The following is a 21,848-nucleotide window of genomic DNA, read 5'->3' as shown; positions in this document are numbered from 1 at the left end:
GTCACATGAGTTGTATTTGAGAGGACTTTAGAACACGTAAAATATCTATCCCAAATAGAAGAAGCCCCTTAAATTCAGGAACTTTTTGTTAGTTTTTAAAATAGTAAATTACGATTTTAACTTGTTTGTGTTTTTTTTTTTTTTTTCATTTTAAATTATTTAACTAGAGTATTTTAAAGAGTTCGTTAATTTATGTGAGGGTATTTTGGTATGTCAAAATACACCACTATCAGTTTTTTTAAGACCTTCTCCTATCTCCCATATGTGGTAAAAATACTTGATATTTTTAATAAAAAAAATGTTATTAACAATATAGATAGATAGGTAGTGAGTAACCAAATTAACCCTCTCATGAATGGAATATTTTTTTGGGGGAGAAGAAGTCTCTAGGTCTAGGTAGGTCCTTCTGCTAAAGCACTTTAAAAATAAAAATAAAAATAATTGGAATATTCTGTTATTCTTTCCTAATAAAACCAAAAAATAACAATCTTGAAGATAAGCGATGGCTCTGCTATATATTACGTCTTGGGCTTTTAGGCTTAAGCCCATCCCTTCAATTTCAAATACCCATCCTCGCATTCTGTGACTGTGTTCTTTCTTTTTTTGCCTCAACCTCAAAAAAATTTTATGGTCTCCTGTCTTTTTACTTCCAAAAAAAAAAAAAATCTTGAAGATAAGTAATGGCTCTCAAAGCCGTCCATGTCTCTGACGTTCCCAATCTTGATCAAGTTCCAGAGAACTCCCCATTAGCCTTATGCTCCACCCGGTTTTTCAAAGGTCACTGTTTAAATTAGAAACTTTTTCTTTTTCCTCTCTTCTTTTCTTTTCTTTTCTTTTCTTTTTTTTCTCTAACAGTTCAATTATATTAAGTTCTGGGTCTTATTGTGTTTTGGTTTGGTTGTGTTGTTATAGGCGTTAATGATGATGGTGATGATGAAGTAAAATTTGGCTATAATCTCCCGAAATTCATGGTGATTGGACACAGAGGTAGTGGCATGAACATTTTGCAATCTTGTGACCCAAGAATGAAATCCATCCAAGAGAATTCCATCCTCTCTTTCAATGCAGCCTCTAAATTCCGTATTGATTTCATTGAATTCGACGTTCAGGTATTTCCTTTTCTCTTTTTTTCTTTTATAAATGTTCTTGTTTGGTTTCTAAGAAAAGAAAGATGCGTTCAAGTTTCTGGGATGTTACCAGTCAATTCGGGTAAAATTCCAAGATTTTAGTTCTTTGTTTTGTTTCCTATACTTTACAAGATCGTTTCTGTCTGTCTCATTTCGCCGCGAACAAACTTAGATTTAGCATGGCCACGTGTATGGACAGTTCCACGTGTCGCGTACTGTTTTTATAGGAGTTTTTACTATCATTTTCTTTTCTTTTAATCCTTCAAATTCTAGATCGAAGACCAAGGTCAAGGAAGGATGGAAAAAAGACAGAAGTGGAAGATGGAAAAATAGATTTAAGAGATTTTGAGTGTACTCATTTATGTTTAGTTGGAAGTTGAGAGATAGAATATAAAATTTGTATAAATTTATTCTTACACTCATAAATTAGTTAGAAAGTGAGGGATAAAATATAGAATTTGTATAAATTAATTCCTACGCTCTTATTACATATGGAGTAATTATTTTTATATAAATATTTTATAAAGGAAAAATAAATTATTGTTTTGGAATAAAATAAGTCACCCAAACCTTAAAAAAGAGTTCAAGAACCCAAAGAAAAAAAATTAACTTTATTGTAGCAAAGAACCTAGAAACATTTTTTTTTTTTTAATGTGAATTTACTTTGGGGAAGGGAAAAGGATAGATAAGTAATTTTCATCAAACTACTTCTTCCCATTTTCTCTCCAATTTGGGAGGGCTGAAAAACTATGGATTTATGGAGAAAGCAAACAGCTTCATCATTTTCTTTTTCCTAAAATCACTCCAACCAAACACTATGTTTATCCAAAATCTCTCCTATTTTCTTTCTACCATTTTTCATCTTCCATATTTTCACTCCAACCAAACATTGCCTTAATATTGTAGTCAGATTAAATTTTTATTTTATTTTAAAAATAATAATTTTGGCTATGTTTAAAACTAATTAGATTGATAGAGAGAAAGACCGGGCAGCCCAAGGCCTAGGCCTAAGGACCCACCTCTTCACAAAATAATTCTCATATATATAACTAGCATCTAAGCACGTGCTCAGATGCGTGCTCAAAGATTCTTCTTTTTTTTTGTAAAAATTAATAATTTGCATCTATTATAATTTAGAAATATTTTTTTTATTTTTCAAACAAATAAAAATGATAAACTTTAAAGTTAAGAAATAACCATAATTTCTTTTTTGAACGTGAAGGGAAAAAATCCTAAATTTTAAGAATTCTCTTTTTGAATTCGAAATGAAATTTGTTATTTGACATTCATGACCCTATTTCTAAATGAAATTACCATTCATTAATGAGAGTATTTTTGAACAACAAAAAAGTTCAGTTGAAAAATGAGAATCCTCTTATATGTAGTATAGATAGATAATATAATTTTATAACAAGACTCAAATGTTTATGATAATAACTATTTTCTTTTTTCAAATGGTTGTGTACTACTTTTCTCATTTGTAATGCTTATAAACTAATGTGTCACTAATCATAAACTAGTAAATCAAAATTTTATTAATTATTTTTAAAGTTCACTAATCACATTAATTGTCATGTTAATTTATAATGATCTATAATAAAATTTGTAGTAGTTTTAACATTATTTTTTCTTATTTTTAACGATAAGGACTCAAATACACTAGACTAATAAAACCTAACCCAATTGAAACTCTAAATTGTTTGAAAATAAAATGTTGTAAATGTGCTAGATCATCAATGATAATTAACTTCTCTAGATAACTTGACACTTTAATTTTTGTAAACCAATATCTTATGTGGTAAATTTTCAACATTAGCCACTTAATCTCCCACATAACCACACACCAAATAATATCTATATCTATCTTAATACCAAAATATAAAATTGAATATTAGAATACAACTTTACTTAATCATGCATCGATAAAGTAAACTTTTATATAAAAAACAATAATTTTTTATCTCTTTTTGTTAAATTTTATGCTCGAATTATGTGATTTAATTTTCAAATGAACCTTGGTAGTAAATAATTCCTTTGATTAATATTTAAATATAAAAAGCTCCACTTAAATTTATCATCTTAGGCCTCAAACTATATCAAGCTAGCTCTGAACAAAGAAATCCATTTTGTTGGTACTTAACGATTAGATCAGTTATGGTTATGGAAATGGAGGAAATGACCATTTTGAAAACAACATAATATTTGATGGACCAAAAAAATCTCAAACTTAAAGGAATTAAAATGAAAACATGGGTCAAAAAGTACAATCTAGTCTTCTCATATTGAGTGAGTGCGCGTGTGAGTAATTTACTACTAGTATTTTGCACACTAATGTCAATTTGTTATCTGAATTTAGGGATACTAGCTAATTTGTTTACTTCTCTTACTTTCTTTGTGTTTCTTATACTATTGGATGATGGAAGAAACCTTAGAGGAAACTGTAAACCAAACCTATTTTTGTAGGTGACTAAAGATGACTGCCCTGTCATTTTCCATGACAACTTCATCCTCACTGAAGACGAGGTTAGTTTTATTACTCAATACACACTCTCAGTCTCTTGTGTACTACACTGATCCCTTGTCTAATTCTGATTGCGTCTTGCTTTTAGGGTGTCATTGTTGAGAGAAGAGTAACAGATCTCACTCTAGCTGAATTTCTTTGCTATGGACCTCAGAAAGAGCCTGGAAATGTAATTGTCATTATTCAACATCTTCCTATGCTGCCTGGCTCTCTCCAAAACTATTAAATTTGTTTCTATATTATGTTCATTAGTTTGCTGTTATTGATAAAACAGGTCGGGAAGAATCTCTTTAGAAAAACCAAAGATGGGAGAACCTTTGAGTGGAGGGTTCAAAACGATGACCCTCTATGCACATTGCAAGAGGCATTCAAGAAAGTAGAACATTCTATAGGTTTCAATATTGAATTGAAGTTCGATGATCATATGGTATATACAGAGGAAGAACTCACACATGTTCTTCAAGCAATCATGAAGGTATTCCTCCTAAAATCTGGTTTTTGCGTTATATGTTGTTGAAAATGCTTTATATATTATTATGCTATGGAAATAGTAATATTAACTAAACTTTTTGAGACAGGTGGTAAACGAGTATGCCAATGATAGACCTATCATCTTTTCAAGCTTTCAACCAGATGCTGCACAGTTGATCAGAAACTTGCAGAACACCTACCCTGTAAGATCACTTTCTTCTCTTATTATATAGTGCTTTGTAGTTAGACATGATTGAGGCTTAGGAGCAATATATGATGACAGCTATAAATATAATCAAGTCCATGCTTTTTGTTCTACATCTACCTTTAATTTTCTGACAAATCAAAAAGTCCATGCTTTGGATGCATTTGGACCAGCAGTTTCCTCTGTTTTATGATGGTTAAAAAAAGGAAAATTTTCATATCGAAGTAGATGATCTGACGAATTCGCGTATTAATTATAAAAGATGAAAATGAAATACTCCGTTTCTTGAAACATTGTAAAATAGAGAGAGAACTGAAAACTGACAATTTCAAGAGAAAACTCAAGCAATGAATAAAAAATTTTAGTAGAAAAGATTTAAGCAAGGAATTCTTTTCTTTTTCTTTTTTTGGGTGGAAATGTTTTGAGTGATTTGAGCTCAAAGGGCTCTTCTTTAGAAAGGTTCATTCCATTATCCAAAAAAATACATAAAACATTTTTTGAGTGGTTTGAGTTGATTTAAATATTTTTCCTAATATTACGATTCAGGTGTTCTTCCTCACTAATGGAGGATCCGAAATTTACATGGACACAAGAAGGAATTCCTTGGAAGAGGCCATTAGGGTGTGCTTAACTGGTAGCTTGCAAGGAATTGTGTCTGAAGTCAGAGCTATCATTAGAAATCCAGGAGCAGTGACTAGAATTAAAGAGTCCAAGCTTTGCCTCATAACTTACGGCCAATTGAAGTAAGCTATATTTTTTCCACGATCTTGTCTATATCCTTTTAGAACTGTGATCAATTTTCGCCAATAAACTAATGAAACACTACTGATTTTTGCCAAAAAAGATCTAGTACCGTAAACTATTACACAACTTTTTTGCCACAATTGAGATGTGACAGATTATGAGCAATGAAGAAAAAATGGTAAGTTCCATCCACAATCTACTATGTCAAAGTTGTGGAATAGTTTGCGGTCCTAAAACCACTCTTTTGCCAATATACTAATGAAACACAAGTGCATTTGCAGCAACGTGCCAGAGGTGGCATGCATGCAACATCTTGTGGGTGTTGAAGGAGTGATTGTTGACTTAGTTAAAGAAATCACGGAGGCAATTTCTGATTACATCAAACCAGCTAAGGACTATGATGAAGATAGCTTATTTGTAGAGGAAGCAAAGAAGCAAGTGACAACAAAGCCCCGATTCACACAGCATGAACTCTCTTTGCTGCTTCTGAAAATTTCACCTGAGTTGATACAATCTTGAAAGCAATAATACATACTATATATAGAGTTATCTCCCAATGATGAAACTTTCTCCAGCTATTATATTGTCCTCCCCTCCCTCATTGAGAAATTCAGTATAGAGATTGTCATCTCATGCTTAATTTTGCAATGACCACTGTCTCTAGTCTTTTACTACCAGATGTAGTTTAATTGTCCAAATCCTCAAATGATCGTAGGTTGTGAGTTAGTACTGTTAGGAGTGTCTCTAGAAGTTGTAAATATGAAGCTTTGATTTGTAATTTTGTAATAAAAAAGAATGATACAAATACAAGTCTTTCTCTAGTCTTCTTAGCCATCACAAAATCATAAACTGAGCACCCCACGAATGCACCTAGTTGTGAATTATTTAACTGCATTCAAACTCAGGTCGAAGGGGGGAAAAGCACTCAACTATATCAGAGAAGCCTCAGAGCATGAGCAACTCGAGTGAGTCAATTCACTTTGCCACTCCAACTGCTTGTTCTCACGACCCAACAAAGCTCAGAGAATTGGTAATTTGAGTAATACCCAAAAGGTATTTGATGAATTGGATGAGAACAAGGTAGTGCCCAATTCCCTGACATATATTGTATTATTGGGTGGCCTTCTTTGGGAAAGGGAGCTGATGTGCAAACTTTGGGAAGAAGAAGAGTGATGAAGAGGAGCTGTTTACCAGAAATGGATTGATTCTATGGGCTATTCTGACCATTGTGCATGGCTGCTGGCTTCGGTCACGCCCTTGAAGACCACCATCAACGATTTGGTTTGCTATCATCAGGCCCTCCAACTCTGCTTAATGGCATAAGAAGGGAGTTCATTGAAAACATTATCTACTAAGCTCATACATGAAAAAGGATGTCACTTGTGTCCAGTGCTTGCACTTTTGCATTGGACACGCTAAGATGCAGAAACGTGTGGAAACGTGTCTAAAATTAAATACGTATTTAAATTGTACCATGTTTATTGTTTAGTACAAAAAAGAACTGGATAGAAGCTTCACTGTAAAAAATGCCTCACGACAAACCCAGATATTTGTTTCATAAACTAAAGCATTGAATTCATCATGCAATTTAAGAACGTCGACCTCCCACTAAGGCGTGGGAACCACCAAAACACTCACTCACAATGCTTGTCTTTCCCAAAATGTTTCTATACATTTCCAACTCTCTAGACATCAAAGATTGCGGCATAGATTTGGGTGTTGACCCATCATTTTTAAAAAAATTGAATGGCCGCAAGGAGCCAAAAAATAAATGATGGGAACAACCAGAAGGTCCCATTGATGGACCCGAAACTCCATTATCTCCCACAATAGTTTGGCAATCATGCAGATTCAGATTCACAAGAATTATATCCACATAAAAATACCCTTCATGGTGGGATCCACGGCTTCATGATTAATACACTCGGAAAAGGTGTTCCAGGTCAAGTACCAAAGATCGCACTTTGGGCTTAAAGGCAACTCAGTTAGTTTTCAAGAGGACAAATTTCCCAGTAAAAAAAAAAAAAAAGGCTTTATAGGTAGTAACTACTTGATGGAACTTGATTAAAGAGACTCCCCTTAATAGCCTTAAATTTTTGCTTATTCTCCTAATGCACCCACAGGAGACTGTATGAATTACTTATACATGTGCAATGTGGGATAAATAGTTGGGGCTAATGTTTTTTAGTCTAATGCATGTAAGCCTAGGGAAATAAGCATCACATATTTTGGGCTCAAACTTTACTGAAGGCCCAATCCATAATACCAGATGAATTGGCATTGACAAGCAAGTAGCCCAACCTTTTACCCAAACAAGCACGAAATAGATGAAACAAAAGTCAAGGCTACTTACTAAACAAAATGGAGCAAAAAATTTACTAAATCTCGAAGCCTAAAACTCGTCTTTGTTTTTTCCTTCCATGAGCTTATAACCTAGGCTTGAACACGAGCAATTATTTCCACTTTTCACAATGTGATCCAAGCCCACTGGAACTATGGAGTTATGGTTTAGAGGACAAGATATTATTTCTCTTACCTGTTTTAACTTTTAAGTTTATTGGAACATTTTGTAAATGGGACCGGGGTGCTAAAATAAGCTCAAAAGCAGTGTGTGTGCGCTATGAAAAAGGCCATTGGCACGAGAGACATGTTTGCATCTGTTGGATGTAAGCTGGCACCCATAACCATAATCTCAACTTTTTTACATTAAAATGCTAGCCTAATCACAATTAATGCCTGTTTCCATGAACCCCCAAAACTACTATAGCCTATAGGGAATAAAATTAAATCAAACAAAAAATAAAACAACTCTTAACATGAACATGAACATGAACTTGAAATCAACACGCCTAACCACATTTTTCACTAATTTCCTCAAATCAAAACTTCTATATTTGACATTCAACCCTTAACTAAGGATTAATCATAACATAGATCGTTGTTCATAGTTAGTTTGTCTCTTTCGTTTTTTCCCCTCTTTGTTGATAGTTACCGGTGGGTTATCAGCCTATCACTTGAACCCTCTCTTTGCTGATATGCTAATTAGGAAATGTTAGGAAACACACCAATTGCGTCTTCACCTCTAACATTGACATGAGTAGCGGACTAAACTCCCCCAACTTAAAGTGGGTCTAGAGGACAAGCAACTGAAATCCTACACATGTCAAGATTGTAAAAGGGACCCAATAGCTACTTATACAACCTTCATTTGGGGATGAATTCTAGTACTTGAGTAAATATGATTAGCAGCATTAATTATGTTTTTTTTCAAAATTAGCATGTATACTTGCATTAATACGTTTCATCTATAGCTTTTATTTTTCGAGTAATGCTAGGAATACAACAAAAAACAACAATTTCACAACATTTTTAAATTTGCATGCCAACTCATACATTAGCCCATTACAATCTCTAATTAATTTTTTTTTTTTTTTTTTTTAATGATGTTGTGTACTAATTTGAGAATGTTGTGTTTTTTGTTCTCATAGCATTACTTTTTTTTTTTTCCTTTTTTCTTTCTTTACGTTAAAGGTGAAATTCTTCTCAAAAAGAAAAAACGTTAGAGGTGAAATTTTGCCTAGAAATGAATTTTACTTTAGTGCTTTAACAATCAGCCTTATTAATATGCTTCATCCAAGAACCCTTTAGCAGCAGGAATAAAGTATAAAGACGATGAAATTTGCTTGTAAGACTAGAATCTGTAACTTGTAAGTTTCGTAGAACAAGAGTTGAAGACCCATCTTTATATAAGTGACGGTATCAAGCGGGCCACTTGGATCACATGCCCAAAGGCACCGATCTTTTGTTGTTTTTTGATGGGCTTTGTAAGGAAGTTTCTTTGAAGTGTGCAAAGCTTGGCTTGAGATTCGAAACAATGAAAGCAACTTTTCTAGTTTGGCAATTCAAAACAGCAAATACAGATGAAAAGTACGTTACATGTACGATTATACGTAAAAGTATTAAATCAGGGACATTAGACAAGTCGCTCAGATAAGAGCTAATGATGTTAATACTTAATAGGAGCTTGGAGTTCGTACGTAAACATCAAATTGTTGCACTCCAATCAGTATTTTCACCACGGAGAATAAAAAAAGATTTTGCTAATGTGTGCCGCACACAATAATTAATCATTTTTGAAAAAAAAATTCTTAAGAATTGAAAAAGTATTGATAATTTTTTCAATTCCTAAGAAAATGTTTCCAAAAATAAATTACTTAATATATGTCATAAGGACACGCATTAACCAAACTCAAGAAAAAAATAATAATTTGAAATTCCAGCTGATTGCAGTTGAGTGGAATTTTCTCATGAATGTTTCACTAAACAACACAAACAGTATTACTGTATTTGGATCATTTATTATATTAGCATTTTCTGCAGCTTATATTAGCATTTAATGTGGCTTCGTAGAGTTATATAACTGTCTTTCACATATATAGTTAACACGTACTTTTTAACATACGTAGCTAAACTAATATTCACCGAAAAAGAAAACGAAAGTACAATTTCCAGTAAATTTTGTTGGGATTAGCAAGTTGCTAGGGCGTGTCCGACATGTAGCCAAATGGGCGTGGAACCCTATGTTTCAAGCCATCACGGGTCTGATTCAAGCTTTACGTACTCAATTTGAATTGGGCAAGAGGAGAAAATGCACCCGGGTGTATGTTTCTCCCCCTGGTGGGATTATGAGTCTCACCAGGCTGTGAGAGGGGGAAAATCTACCAAAAATAAGGTTTATTTTATCAGGTAAGAGGGCTAATAGATACATAGAAGGGTCTCAATTTATGTGTATTTACTATTTTGTCATAAAACTTTTTTGGTTACCTCTTTTTTAATATTTTTTAATGAATACAACTTTCTTTCTTTTTTTATAGATAGAATTCATCTTATTGAATTCGCTTCATGATTATTTTTATTATTAAACCCAAATATCAATTAAGACAAGCGATTTAAACAAGCGATTTAAATAGTTGAATTAATTGAACTTATAATGAATTCAACTAATTTTTTGGTAAATAGGGGAACTTTCATAGATTAAAGAATACATGCAATTATACAAAAGGCAAATAGCATTCATAGAACACTTCAGAAGCATCCAAACTAAGCAAAAGTAAAACATTTGACAAGGTTTCCAAAAAAATAACAAAATCCTAGTAAAGGTTTTCATTACATTTTGCAAGTGCATCAACACACTTGTTAACTTCTCAATAGCAATGCCAAATTTTAACCATGGAAATGTCTTCAAGTCCTTCAATGCAATCAGCTACGATAGCATCATTAGCGTTAGTAGGATCATATGCCTGGCTCATGAAATCAACGACTAACATTTCATCAAGCTCAAACTCCACTACTAAAAGATTAAGGGATAGGCATAGCCTAATACCATCTCTCAACTCCTAAAGTTCAGCTACCACACTTGCAGTTATGCCAATGTCTCGAGCATAACCTTTGACCCAAGCTCCACTAGAATCTGTAATCAAACCCCTAGCCCCAACACGACTTAAGTTACCCATGGACGACCCGTCCGAATTTATTTTGAACCAATTCTAGGGAGGCAATGACTATTTGTCAAGAATGGTTTATTGGGCTAGAAAGGCTCTAGTATTACTACCAAGGAAGGCATACTCTGTTGCTTGCGCCAAGACAGTAGGTCTCAAATCACACTGGGGTCGAACATTATTGAAAACAACTTTGTTCCTATGAAGCCAAAGGTTCCAAATGCCTAGCAAAAAAATGATCTTCCAAGAAATACCAGCTAACCTGTGGCATGTTGAACTGTACAATTAAGTCTGAGCCAATCCACCAAATTTGTAACATAAAACACATTTTTTTGTAAAGAGTGTTGATGGCCATTTCGGAAGCCCAAGTGGAAGGGAGAGGCCCAGCAATACAGACAGAAAAGAGTTAGCAAATGGATAGAAAACCCATTAAACCCAAGCAGCAGGAATAATGGATCATAGGCCCATAAGATGAACAAATGGGCCTTGAGGAGGTAAATGGGCTTAAAGGAGCCCAGAAAGAGAGAAAAAGTAAACCATGGGCAGTATATGATGTGGAAAAGTGAGAATGGGTCATGGCAGGCCTAAAGTAATGAAAACAAAGAAAGTAAGAGGTTGATGGCAAACCCATGAATCCCAAGGATGAGGAATAATGTAATTGGGTCAGGGAAACCCAAAGAATTCAATAAAAGCCCATGAGAATGCAAAGCTAAGAAAAGGGCTGAGGAAGCCCAAGGAAAGCAAACAAATCTAGGACGCCCAAGAAAAAACAAATGGGACACAAGAGCCCACCAGCGATATAACAAAAGAACCAATGGCTGTGATGAGCCATTAGGAGAAGAATAAACGACAAGCCCAAAAAGGCCCAACCAGATTGAGGCAAAACAACTTCGCAGCAAGAATGATAGAGTGGTATGACAAAAGATGGTAGCAGGAAAAAAGGGTAGGCTGAAGAAAAGCAAAGTCCACCGTCAAGCAAGGCCCAGCCCCGAATAGGGCAAGCCATAAAGGAAAGGGATACCAGAAAATAGTCAAAAATGAACGGCAGACTGTGTAGGCCAACCACGGCAGACGCATAAGCAACAAACAGATTTTGGACATACATAGAAGAGAGGCACGCACAAGGCCTAGACCTCACCAGCCTGTACCCAGCCAATACAGGACACGATGAGGTCATGGGTCAGAGGTAAGAGAGCATGGTTTGGTGGTGGGGAGAGGGAAAAACCTATTTTGAGGTTCCTACTAGGGCTCTTTTGAGGGAAGTGTCATACTGGGATGACATACCACCCAAAGGAGTAAAGCTGAGCTGGAACCGCTAGGTGCATGCCATGAGAGATAGGGAGAGAGAAAGCACCCACACCATAGTAGAAAAGGGTGTCATGGCAAACAAACAAACAAAATAGCTTTCTTTTGTCTGGCGATGGGGAGTGACACACAGACAGACCAATGGTGGTCAGTAGGTACACCCATACTAGACAAAGGTGGTTAAGGGCTAAAATAGTAAAATCTGGTCACGGCAGACACTATAAAGTGGCCTTTGCCGTGTACAGGAAAGGAGGACAACAAGCACCATAGTATTGGAAACTTGAAAACCAGGAAATAGAAAACAAACATTAAGAAAAAAAGATAAGAAAAGGGGAATATTAGAAAAGAATGAAAGAAAAAGATAGAGAGTTAGAACGGCAGGCATGCTCCAATAGGTTGATTCCCTTCCCTCTCTCCCTCTCAAAATCTTACTCTCTGCCGGAAGCAAAAGGTGTTCTTGTGTACCAACAATTCAGATCCGCTTCCCTCAAAGTGATTAATTTCCACAGCAGGATCTCCCTGAGAGATTATTCACTTTGAGAAGAGGCGTTCTTCCCTCTCTAGTTTTGGTTCTGCGGATCAGACTTAATTTGATTTATTTTCTCTCTCAATCAACTCATATACCACCCCCTTTTTTCCCTTACTTTTCTTATAAAATAATTGTTGTTAAACTGTGATTATCTTTTTCTTAAGTAGGGATTATCCGTTTACCGTAATAAAAATGTCAAAGTACTTTATTTTATCTTGTTATTATCATATCTACCTACCGCAATCCATCTGAAACAGTTCTGCCCGTCGTAAGTGTGCTCTTGGTAGACGAGGCATAGTTTGTGCACAAGTCGGACCAAATTGAGTTGCAGTTGGACCGGTCTCAACTCCCTTACTCAGAATACTTGGGCCCAGTACCACAGGAAGCAGCCTAGCACACTTTAACCACAAAAGGCCCACTACAAAGGGAAAGGAAAAGAATTCCAAAAGCTCCTAGCAAAAGGGAAACCTCTTAATAAATGAACAATAGATTCTAAACAATCATTAAAAAAAAAGTGCAGAGATCAAGGAGGTTAAAGCCCCTAGATGTAAGGATCGATCTAATTGGAATACTATGGTGGCAGCACTACCACAAGAAGCATCTCTTTGGTGATGACATAACTTTCCACGCCGATTCACCCTTGAAGGAGTTATTAGTAACATTACCAATCAGCACGAGGGCCAATCTGTAGGCTTCCTTAAGATTAAAAGATCCATTTGCAACCAAATTCCAAGAAATACAATCTTCACTATGAGCTAAAAACGAAATTAGGCTAGCTTTGATTTCTAGCAACAAGTCATTTGGAAAGATGAAGGAACACCTATCCCAATTTAACCCTTTAAACAAGACAACATCCTTTAGTAGGAAGGATTCCTCCCACTTATTTAAGGAGCTAACAAGCAGACTTCTTAAAGGACCTCTATCAAGCCACTTATCAAACCAAAAGGAGAGCATACTATCTTTCCCAGCAATTCATAGTGTTACCTAGATAAAAACATTTTTACCTTTCTATAACATTTCCTAGGTTTTTGAACAAGCATGATTCTTGAAATTAGGATTTGTCCATCTCCTTTGATTTGTGTATTTATGTGATAGCACCGTGGCCCAAAGATATTTGTTTTTTCTTTGTGGATTAGCTAAATGAACATTGTTCTTAGCCTTTATTGCCAACAGACCGAAAGCATCATCCTTCTTTGGTTTAGAAATCTTCTTCTAGCTAATAAGGTGGAGCTTTTTCTTACTATTTGACAATCCCCATAAAATTTTTTGGCTCAACCTATCTACATTATGAAGGATTTTAGATAGGTGGGCAAAGCATTGCATAACATAATTAGAAATGGTAGACGTAACAGATTGAGTAAGGATCAATCTTCGAGTGAATAAGAGGAGATGATCTTTCGAACCTGCTAGGCGATTTTAATTTGGACTCTTTCCACAATAAAATTAAAATCTTGAAGAGAGGAGGCTTGCTTTCCCAAGGTTAGGGATAGAGTGAAAGCCCAATATCACAAAAACCTTCTCTATCCTGAATCAAAACATTTGGAGAGAAGAAGAAGACCCAAAAATTAACGCTACTGATTTTTTTTACTTGAGATAGCACAAAAGGAGTCAAGCACATCCCTAACAACAATACAGTTTTTCCTATCAACTTTCACAAAAAGAACAATATCTCCTATGAAAAACACATGGGAGAAGGGAATCACTCCTTGCATTGCCTTAATCGAGTTCCAAAGCTTAGCTTCACACTTTTCAACAATAAAGAAACCAAGAACTTCCATACACAAAATAAATAAATACAGAAATAGAGGGTCTCCCTGTCTAATGCCTTGGAAGGTTGGAAGAAGTCAAAGCACCCCCTCACCCCTCACCCCCACCCCCCCCCCCCCCAAAAAAAATATAAAGAGGACCAAGATAGTCGAAGAAGACACACAACTCATAATCAAAGAGACATGGTGACTGAAAAAGTGAAACAAGGTCAATGTGTCTCTAATAAAGCTCCATTCAAGTTTTGATAGCCATGAACCCCGATTTCCCCTTCATTTTGGAGATGAAGTGGATTAATTCGTAGACAATAATGCTGTTGTCAACTCTTTTCCTACCCAAAACAAATGATGTTAGGAGGGGAGAGACTAAATCAGTCATGAACGAACAAATCCTTACCACAATTAACTTAGTAACAATCTTATAAACAGAGTTACACAAACTAATGAGCCGGTAATTACAAAGACGTATAGGATTGTTACATTTAGGAATTAAGATAATAAGAGTTCGATTCAAATATTCTTGAATTTTACAAGACATAAAAATATTATCAATTTCCTTCCTTTCAGAATCCCTCACCAACTACCAAAAACTCTGAAAGAGTCTGACATGTAAGCCATTAGGACCAGGAGCTTTGAACAGTTTTATAACGTTTATTGCCTATTACCAAAGAAAAGCAACTATCACATTCTCTCTTTTGTTATTATTATTATTATTTTATGCTTACACATATCCTCTTATGGCAAACTCCAGACGAGTTGACAAAAATTGTGCCTTTAAAATGAAGAAATGGGTTCAAAATCTCAAAGCCTGAAGTTGATGACCTCTGGAAGGCACATGCATCATATAAGAAGAACTGGGTCAACTATGAAATCTATGGCACTTTTGAATTTCTCTACTCTTGTTCTAGAAAGTCTTTTCATTGGTAATACTCTTGTTCTAGAAAGTCTTTTCATTGGAAATTAATTAGGTTACTTGTTGCTCTGTGTGTGTATAAATAAATATTCATACACACAATTTCTCTGCGAAGATATTTAATGTGTACGTGTGTATATATATATATATATATATATATAGAGAGAGAGAGAGAGAGAGAGAGAGAGAGAGAGAGAGAGAGAGAGAGAGAGAGAGAGAGAGAGAGAGAGAGAATGGGCAACCCTTTTCTCCCAAACTAAGCAGCGTTTTGTCCCCTTTTCCAAACTAATTAGGGAATGTCTCTCTTTTGTAACTCAATTTGAGATAAATTGAGTTAAAAAATAAAAAAAATTCTAGAGCCTTATAGCGGCATTTTTAAGAACCTATAGTGACGTTTTGTAACTCAACCTCCATGAAATCGAGTTATACGAGATTTTTTTTTTTTTTTTTTTAACCTATAACTCGATTTCATAGAGGTTGAGTTACAAAACGCCACTATAGGTCTTGAAAACGTCACTATAAAATCCTTAAAAACGCTGCTATAGGGCCTAACTCGATTTATCACAAATCGAGTTTCAAAAAAGGAACATTTTCTTAATTAATTTGGAAAAAGGGCCAAGGAGTACTATTTTTGCCCAAAAAGGACATTTGGCAATTTTTTCCTATATAAGTATATATATTATCGTTATTAGTTGCCTGCATTATTTTATGTAGCATATAGAATTATATTGATCTATTTTTTCTACGACATCAGGAAATCAAATCTCGAGTTTGATCTTCTAGTATCTCGGCTAATTAATTACAGTTTAATTATCTTAAATCCCCATCCCACCCCTTCATTAAAAAAAAAAAATATCCCTACCCCACCACACACACACACGAAATAAAAGAGAAGGGAATATCCGGATAAAAATCATAGTTTCTCAGACTGTCACCAAAGGAAAATAAAAACTAAATTGACTGTAATGTGGTACACCACTTTAAATATGGCAAATGATGAATACGAAAAAAAAGGGGGCATGATACATGTATGATTGACATAAAGGACCGAGCACTATTTCTTCTTCAACATCGATCTCCCTTTTACTCATTTGCAAGTCGGAACTCTTTTCAGCTTATAATTAAGTAAAAAAATTAGCTAATTATGTTCATGGTTCCCATATACTATTTGAAGAGCAAAGAGAGCAGCCCTTTATATTATTATTATTATTCTTTTCTTTTAAAAAAAAAAAAGTCAATATTCTCCTAAGAGATCATCTATCTTTTCTCTTGCCCAAAGACAGCAAAAAAAAAAATCTTCTTTCTCTCTTTAAGGTTTTCTTTTACTTCCAAGAATAACTTTTCATTATTTTCAACAAAAACAAATACAAGTAAAAGTAAAATCCCACTCCTCCAATTCCAAAGCTGTCTTTCTCTCCACAAATGTGAAAATGCTAGAAGAAGGGGTTAAGTGTAAACCAAAGTCATGGTATTTATTAGATGCTTCAAAGAACAGCAACCACAAAAGGTTAACTATACATTTAGAAAAACACAAAAAAGTCCCATAAAAATAAAAAAAGAGTGAGTAGGGCAAGATGGAAACCCAATTGAGAAGCCTAAAAGTAAACCAAAGTGACATTATTGCAGTAAACAAAAGGGGCATGGAGATCATAAGAAGCACGAAGACATTTTCCACTTAACAACATATTTTACTCAAAACACAATAATTGCAGCCTTTGACGTTTCTCTCTTTCTCCCTAAAACCCTCTTCAACACCCACACGCAAACGCCTTTGACCCCAACAAAAGAAATAATAATAATAATAATAAAGTGAGAAAGAGAAAGAAAGAAAGAGAAAGAGAAAAGAATTGGAGAAAATGAAAATATCATAGCCGCAATTTGGCTTACGAAATCCAACTTTTCTTTCCTTACATACACTATTATACAAGTGGGTTGAGTGCAATTGCTTGTAGGAATCTCATCCTATTGATTCTTTTATTATATTTATTTCCAATTTAGTCCTTGGAATTTTTAATAATCATTGTGGAAAAAAAGAGTTTCCCTTCTCCCTACGGAATCAGGCTTCTTCAATTGTCAATGTTTGAGGCTCCAGTTTAACTAAAAATCTCAACCGTCCCACGTTACTCCCACTTTAATTTTCGTATTTCCACAACCGTCCTTGATTTTCATGCACTACTCCAAAATTGCCATTGGTTTCTTAATAGTTAATCCAATTCTAGACTTCTTTTATATTATATATATAATTGAATAATAAATATCTTAATAATGTATTTTTAAAAACAAAATATTGGGTGCATGAGAGTGCATCTATGACATGGGATCCAATAACTCAAAAATTCCTTATTTTAATAAATTGAGTGCTCGATGGTTTTAATCAATTTGGTACTACCTTTTCAACTAAATCATTGGAAGGTTCAATGACTAAAATGACCTAATTTGAGTATTTTATTTTCTTGCATGAAACAGTGATATTATTGTGCTTTGCAGTCGTAATTAATGTGATAATGTCTATGTTGTTGTCCTGTCCTTCTGTGAGTCTATATTTTGAAGTTTAAACAACTAGTGAAATGGAGGAAAGAAAAAAAAAAAAAAAAGAATATATGAGTGTGAAAAAACAATATTCATTGGACACAAAAAATCCTCCACTCTAATTTTATATTTTGATACGGCATACTGTGTACAGTAGTGTGCTATCATTATAGAATACTCTTAAAATGATAACTATTGTAATGTACTTTTTTTCTTTTTTTTTTTCTTTTTCTTTTTTTTAAGTAAACAGTAATACTTATTAGAAATATACACAAAAATAGTAATAATAGTATTTTAAATCGGGTTTATAATACATTATATAACTAGAGTACAACTATAAAAGGGCCTAACTTTTGTAATTAGACCCTTTTATAATTGTAGACTGGGATTATAAACAACGGACACTAGACACACACAACCAATGTGGAAGAAACATCCCCTTTTTTTTTAGTAAACAATAATGCTTATTAGAAACAGACACGAAAATTGTAATAATAGTGTTTTAAATCGGGTTTATAATACATTACATTACTAGAATACAACTACAAAAGAGCCTAACCTCAACTACTGGGTTTGTAATGTGCTATATTTGATTAGTAATGTTGATTCAACCAATTATTCAAATCATTCGAGGCCCGTCATGATATATACTTTCTGTGGGGTCATGCGCCCAAATCATACAATTGGGTTTTGGGCTTTGGCCGAGAGCGTGAGAAGTCCGAATCCGAGGAGAAATATCTCCTCGGATAAGCTAAACGCAGATCGAGTATAGATCCTAATGATCAAAGTGACCTTCCAAGAAACTCTAGTGATAGGAACGTGCACCATAAACATACAAGAAAGATGGGAACCCAAAAATATCTAAGGGAAAACTACTACCACAGTATTGAATGCTCTGTAGCTAATTCCCTAGCCGCATTAATGAGGAAGTGACTTCTGAACAATACTTTTCCAGCCTTATAACCATCCTTCAAAGACTTCTAAAGAAGGCTGATGGGACAAGTATCAGCCTAAGCCATCAACTATCCACGTGTAGGGTAAAGGTGAAGGAAGAAATGTAGTATAAATGAGAATAGAGACCTTAGAGGAAGGGGGTCGGAAAACAGAGAAAGAACATTGTAGCAATCACAATTGCACTTGTACTCTGTTTACTTGATTTATATGAGCACTTGCCTCCTCGGACAAGGAGTTCATCCATATTAGCCGTTGTCCAATTTACTAAAGTCTAGTTCTTTGACCCACTCTCTACAAATTTATTATACTGGGCTCACTAGGCCAAGATCCCATACATTTTGGGCTTGGGCTACAAATCGTGTCCCTACACTTTCTATATTTAAACTATGAAGAATGCTTGAATAACTCAAAATTAAGGAATTCCTAGACTTTCAAACAAAACGAAAAGCTATTAGAAAGTTCGAAGTAATTAACAAAACTTTTTTTTTTAAGGAGAACTACAACAAGTACTCATCAATTCATTATCAATAGTATTTTAAACCGAGTTTATAATACATTATATAATTAGAATACAACTACAAAAGGGTCTAACCATTGTAATTGTAAACTGTGGTTATAAACAGCGGACACTAGACACACACAATCAATGTGGGAGAAACATCCCTTTTTTTTTAGTAAACAATAATACTTATTAAAAACACACACGAAAATTATAATAATAGTGTTTTAAACCGGGTTTATAATACATTATATAACTAGAGTACAACTACAAAAGGGCCTAACCTCAACTACCGAATTTGTAATGTACTATATTTGATTAGTAATGTTGATTCAGCCAATTATTCAAATCATTTGAGGCCCGTCATGATATATACTTTCTATATTTGAACTATGAAGAATGCTTGAATAAATCAAAATTAAGGAATTCCTGGACTTTCAAATAAAACGAAAAGCTATTAGAAAGTTCGAAGTAATTAACAAAACATTTTTTTTAGGAGAACTACAACAAGTACTCATCAATTCATTATCGATAGTGTAATATGAAAATTACATGATCTCTAACTAAATGCATTTTAAAATTAAGCAATTAACTCTTTTAAAAGAAACAAAACCTTTTTCGACCATGAACATTTAAAAACTCACCGAGCATTCATGAATCTTCCTTCTTCAGCACTCAAGATTTCCGAGTGTCATGCTTTTAAAAGAATTTATTAAAATTTTGAACCCAACAGGGTGTGTGTCTATATATATATAATTAGGGTTTTAGGACCTAGTTGTCATAATCTAATGCTACCTCATGTAGTACTCATTGACATGACCACACGTAATTCTGAGATCCCCGGACTCTTTTATTCTAATTTGTTGCATACAAACTCCTAATTCATGACTCCGAGATCAACTCTCAAGATTTTTCTAGTATATGTTGTAAACTAGTTGCAGCAACTTCACTTGATCAACAAATCTTTAGTGTGCACGTAGGTCTCCAATTAATACTTCAAGATGACATAGAAAATTCTAGATCTGTGTACAAAACACTACTCTCTTGTATATGTAAAAACGTGCTCTAGGGTTTATATAGTGTACTTGAGCTGTACAAAACCTTAAATCCAACGGCTAAGAAGAACTGCTCAAAAACCAATCTGCACGAATCTCGATCAATTGAGATGTGCAATTCGACTAGTTGAGTCAAGTGACTCTCAACCAGTCGAGCTGCAATCAAGAACCTGTGTAGTAATAGTTCTATTTGTCTTGAGTCTTTCACTGTTTGAATCTTGATTTGTCTTGAACAAATATTTAAACAATACCAATTAACAAGACAAGTTAAGTTCTAATTGTTACAATTGTTTATGATTCAACCGGTCGAGCTGCAATCAAGAACCTGTACAGTAGTAATTCTATTTTTGCATTCTTTAGTCTTTCACTATTTGAATCTTGATTTGTCTTCAACAAATATAAACAATACCAATTAACAAGACAAATTAAGTTTAAACTGCTATATTTGTTTATAATTAGCCAACCTAAAAATACGGACCTAACATACATATATATATATATATATATATATGGTATTGTAACTCTGTGGTAACTCATAATATTCTACAATCATAGTTTACATATTTATGGTATATTTTAATATAATCAATATAGGAGCTCTAACTTAAACGTAAATGTCTTAAGCAACCATTTGATAGAGGACCTCGAAAAGCTCATATATTGTAAATTTCGTGATATATATATATAGTTCTTGCAGAGACTTTCACATTCGCATTCCTACATTTTATATTCAAACTCATCAAACAAAAAAAAAAATGTCAATAGTTTTCTTGGGGGGAACGGAACAACTTTTATATTAAGTATATAAGTTACAAACTATTAAGAAATATATGGGGTAATGTACTTGTTGTTGTGCATTTAAAAATAGTTGAAAAAAAAAGGGTACCAATAATCTCTCTTGGGGTTAAGTGCCGTAAAATGTTTAATTGAAATTTGAAAGAAGTCAAGAATTTGAAGGTCCTCTAGTGTCACAATAACACTCATTGAGTTTTTTGGTACAGTTTCTGGATTCTTCTATTGTTTATATATATTTTATAAAAAAACCTATAAATAAGATAAGGACCATCATTTTCTAATAATTTAATCTAATCGTATAAGCTATAAATTTTATTAATTTTGGTAAAACATCTTTTTACTTCCTACGTCCCACTTCCTAATAAAATAGAATAATTATGAGTTACCGTGAATGTCTATCAATTCGTTTTCGCAAAAAGATACACTAATTCTCGTTTTCTTATTAAGCACGAAAATTTATGCACACACTCAATTGGAATGATATTTGTCCTAACTCAAAGAGTTTATTCGCAAAAATTGGGCATGAAAACTTAAGGTTGACAATTTTGCTAAGTCAATCACTGGCACCGAGTCTTTATCAAATATTGGGTTTTTGTTACAAATTTTTGAGTAAAGCGTTGTAATAAGACTTACTATTGGATGCTTATTAAGTTATTATCAAACAATTTCAAATGGTGCCGTCCCCACTAGAATCCCTGTTAAACTATTTTCAAATCAGTAAAAAAAAAAAAAAAAAAAAGGATGGTAGTAGTCTAGTAGATGCCGTGTTTCCCTTTGCATATGGAGTATAAGATTTGAAAATTAAAAGGATGCATTATGTTATTGACAAAAATTAAAGAGCACATGCATTATGGAATAAACCCTAAAATTCTCTTCTTGTGATGTATTAAAGCACTCATTATGGTCAAAGAAATATAAAAGCACTCATTATCTCGCTCGG

At 34.0% G+C, this 21,848-nt stretch overlaps 1 protein-coding gene across 2 annotated transcripts; it reads left to right on the top strand.

The window, feature by feature from the left end:
* Nucleotides 1-546: 546 nt before the first annotated feature.
* LOC126718102 (glycerophosphodiester phosphodiesterase GDPD1, chloroplastic-like) lies at nucleotides 547-5,889 on the top strand. 2 transcript variants are annotated; one of them, XM_050420181.1, is made up of 8 exons: nucleotides 547-777; nucleotides 913-1,109; nucleotides 3,591-3,650; nucleotides 3,737-3,817; nucleotides 3,923-4,123; nucleotides 4,227-4,322; nucleotides 4,871-5,067; nucleotides 5,169-5,343. In XM_050420181.1, exons 1-8 carry the CDS (start codon nucleotides 681-683, stop codon nucleotides 5,227-5,229), a joined length of 990 nt encoding a protein of 329 aa, XP_050276138.1. In that variant the 5' UTR covers nucleotides 547-680; the 3' UTR covers nucleotides 5,230-5,343. The 2 variants fall into 2 exon arrangements, with proteins under 2 accessions (XP_050276138.1, XP_050276137.1); XM_050420180.1 differs by lacking the exon at nucleotides 5,169-5,343 and adding an exon at nucleotides 5,350-5,889 and having other exon boundaries at nucleotides 548-777.
* Nucleotides 5,890-21,848: the final 15,959 nt, after the last annotated feature.

The sequence above is a fragment of the Quercus robur genome, chromosome 3 (assembly GCF_932294415.1).
Source record: "Quercus robur chromosome 3, dhQueRobu3.1, whole genome shotgun sequence".
NCBI lineage: Eukaryota > Viridiplantae > Streptophyta > Magnoliopsida > Fagales > Fagaceae > Quercus > Quercus robur.
The sequence above is the reverse complement of the archived record's forward strand: the minus strand, read 5'-3'. Positions and strand labels throughout refer to the sequence as shown.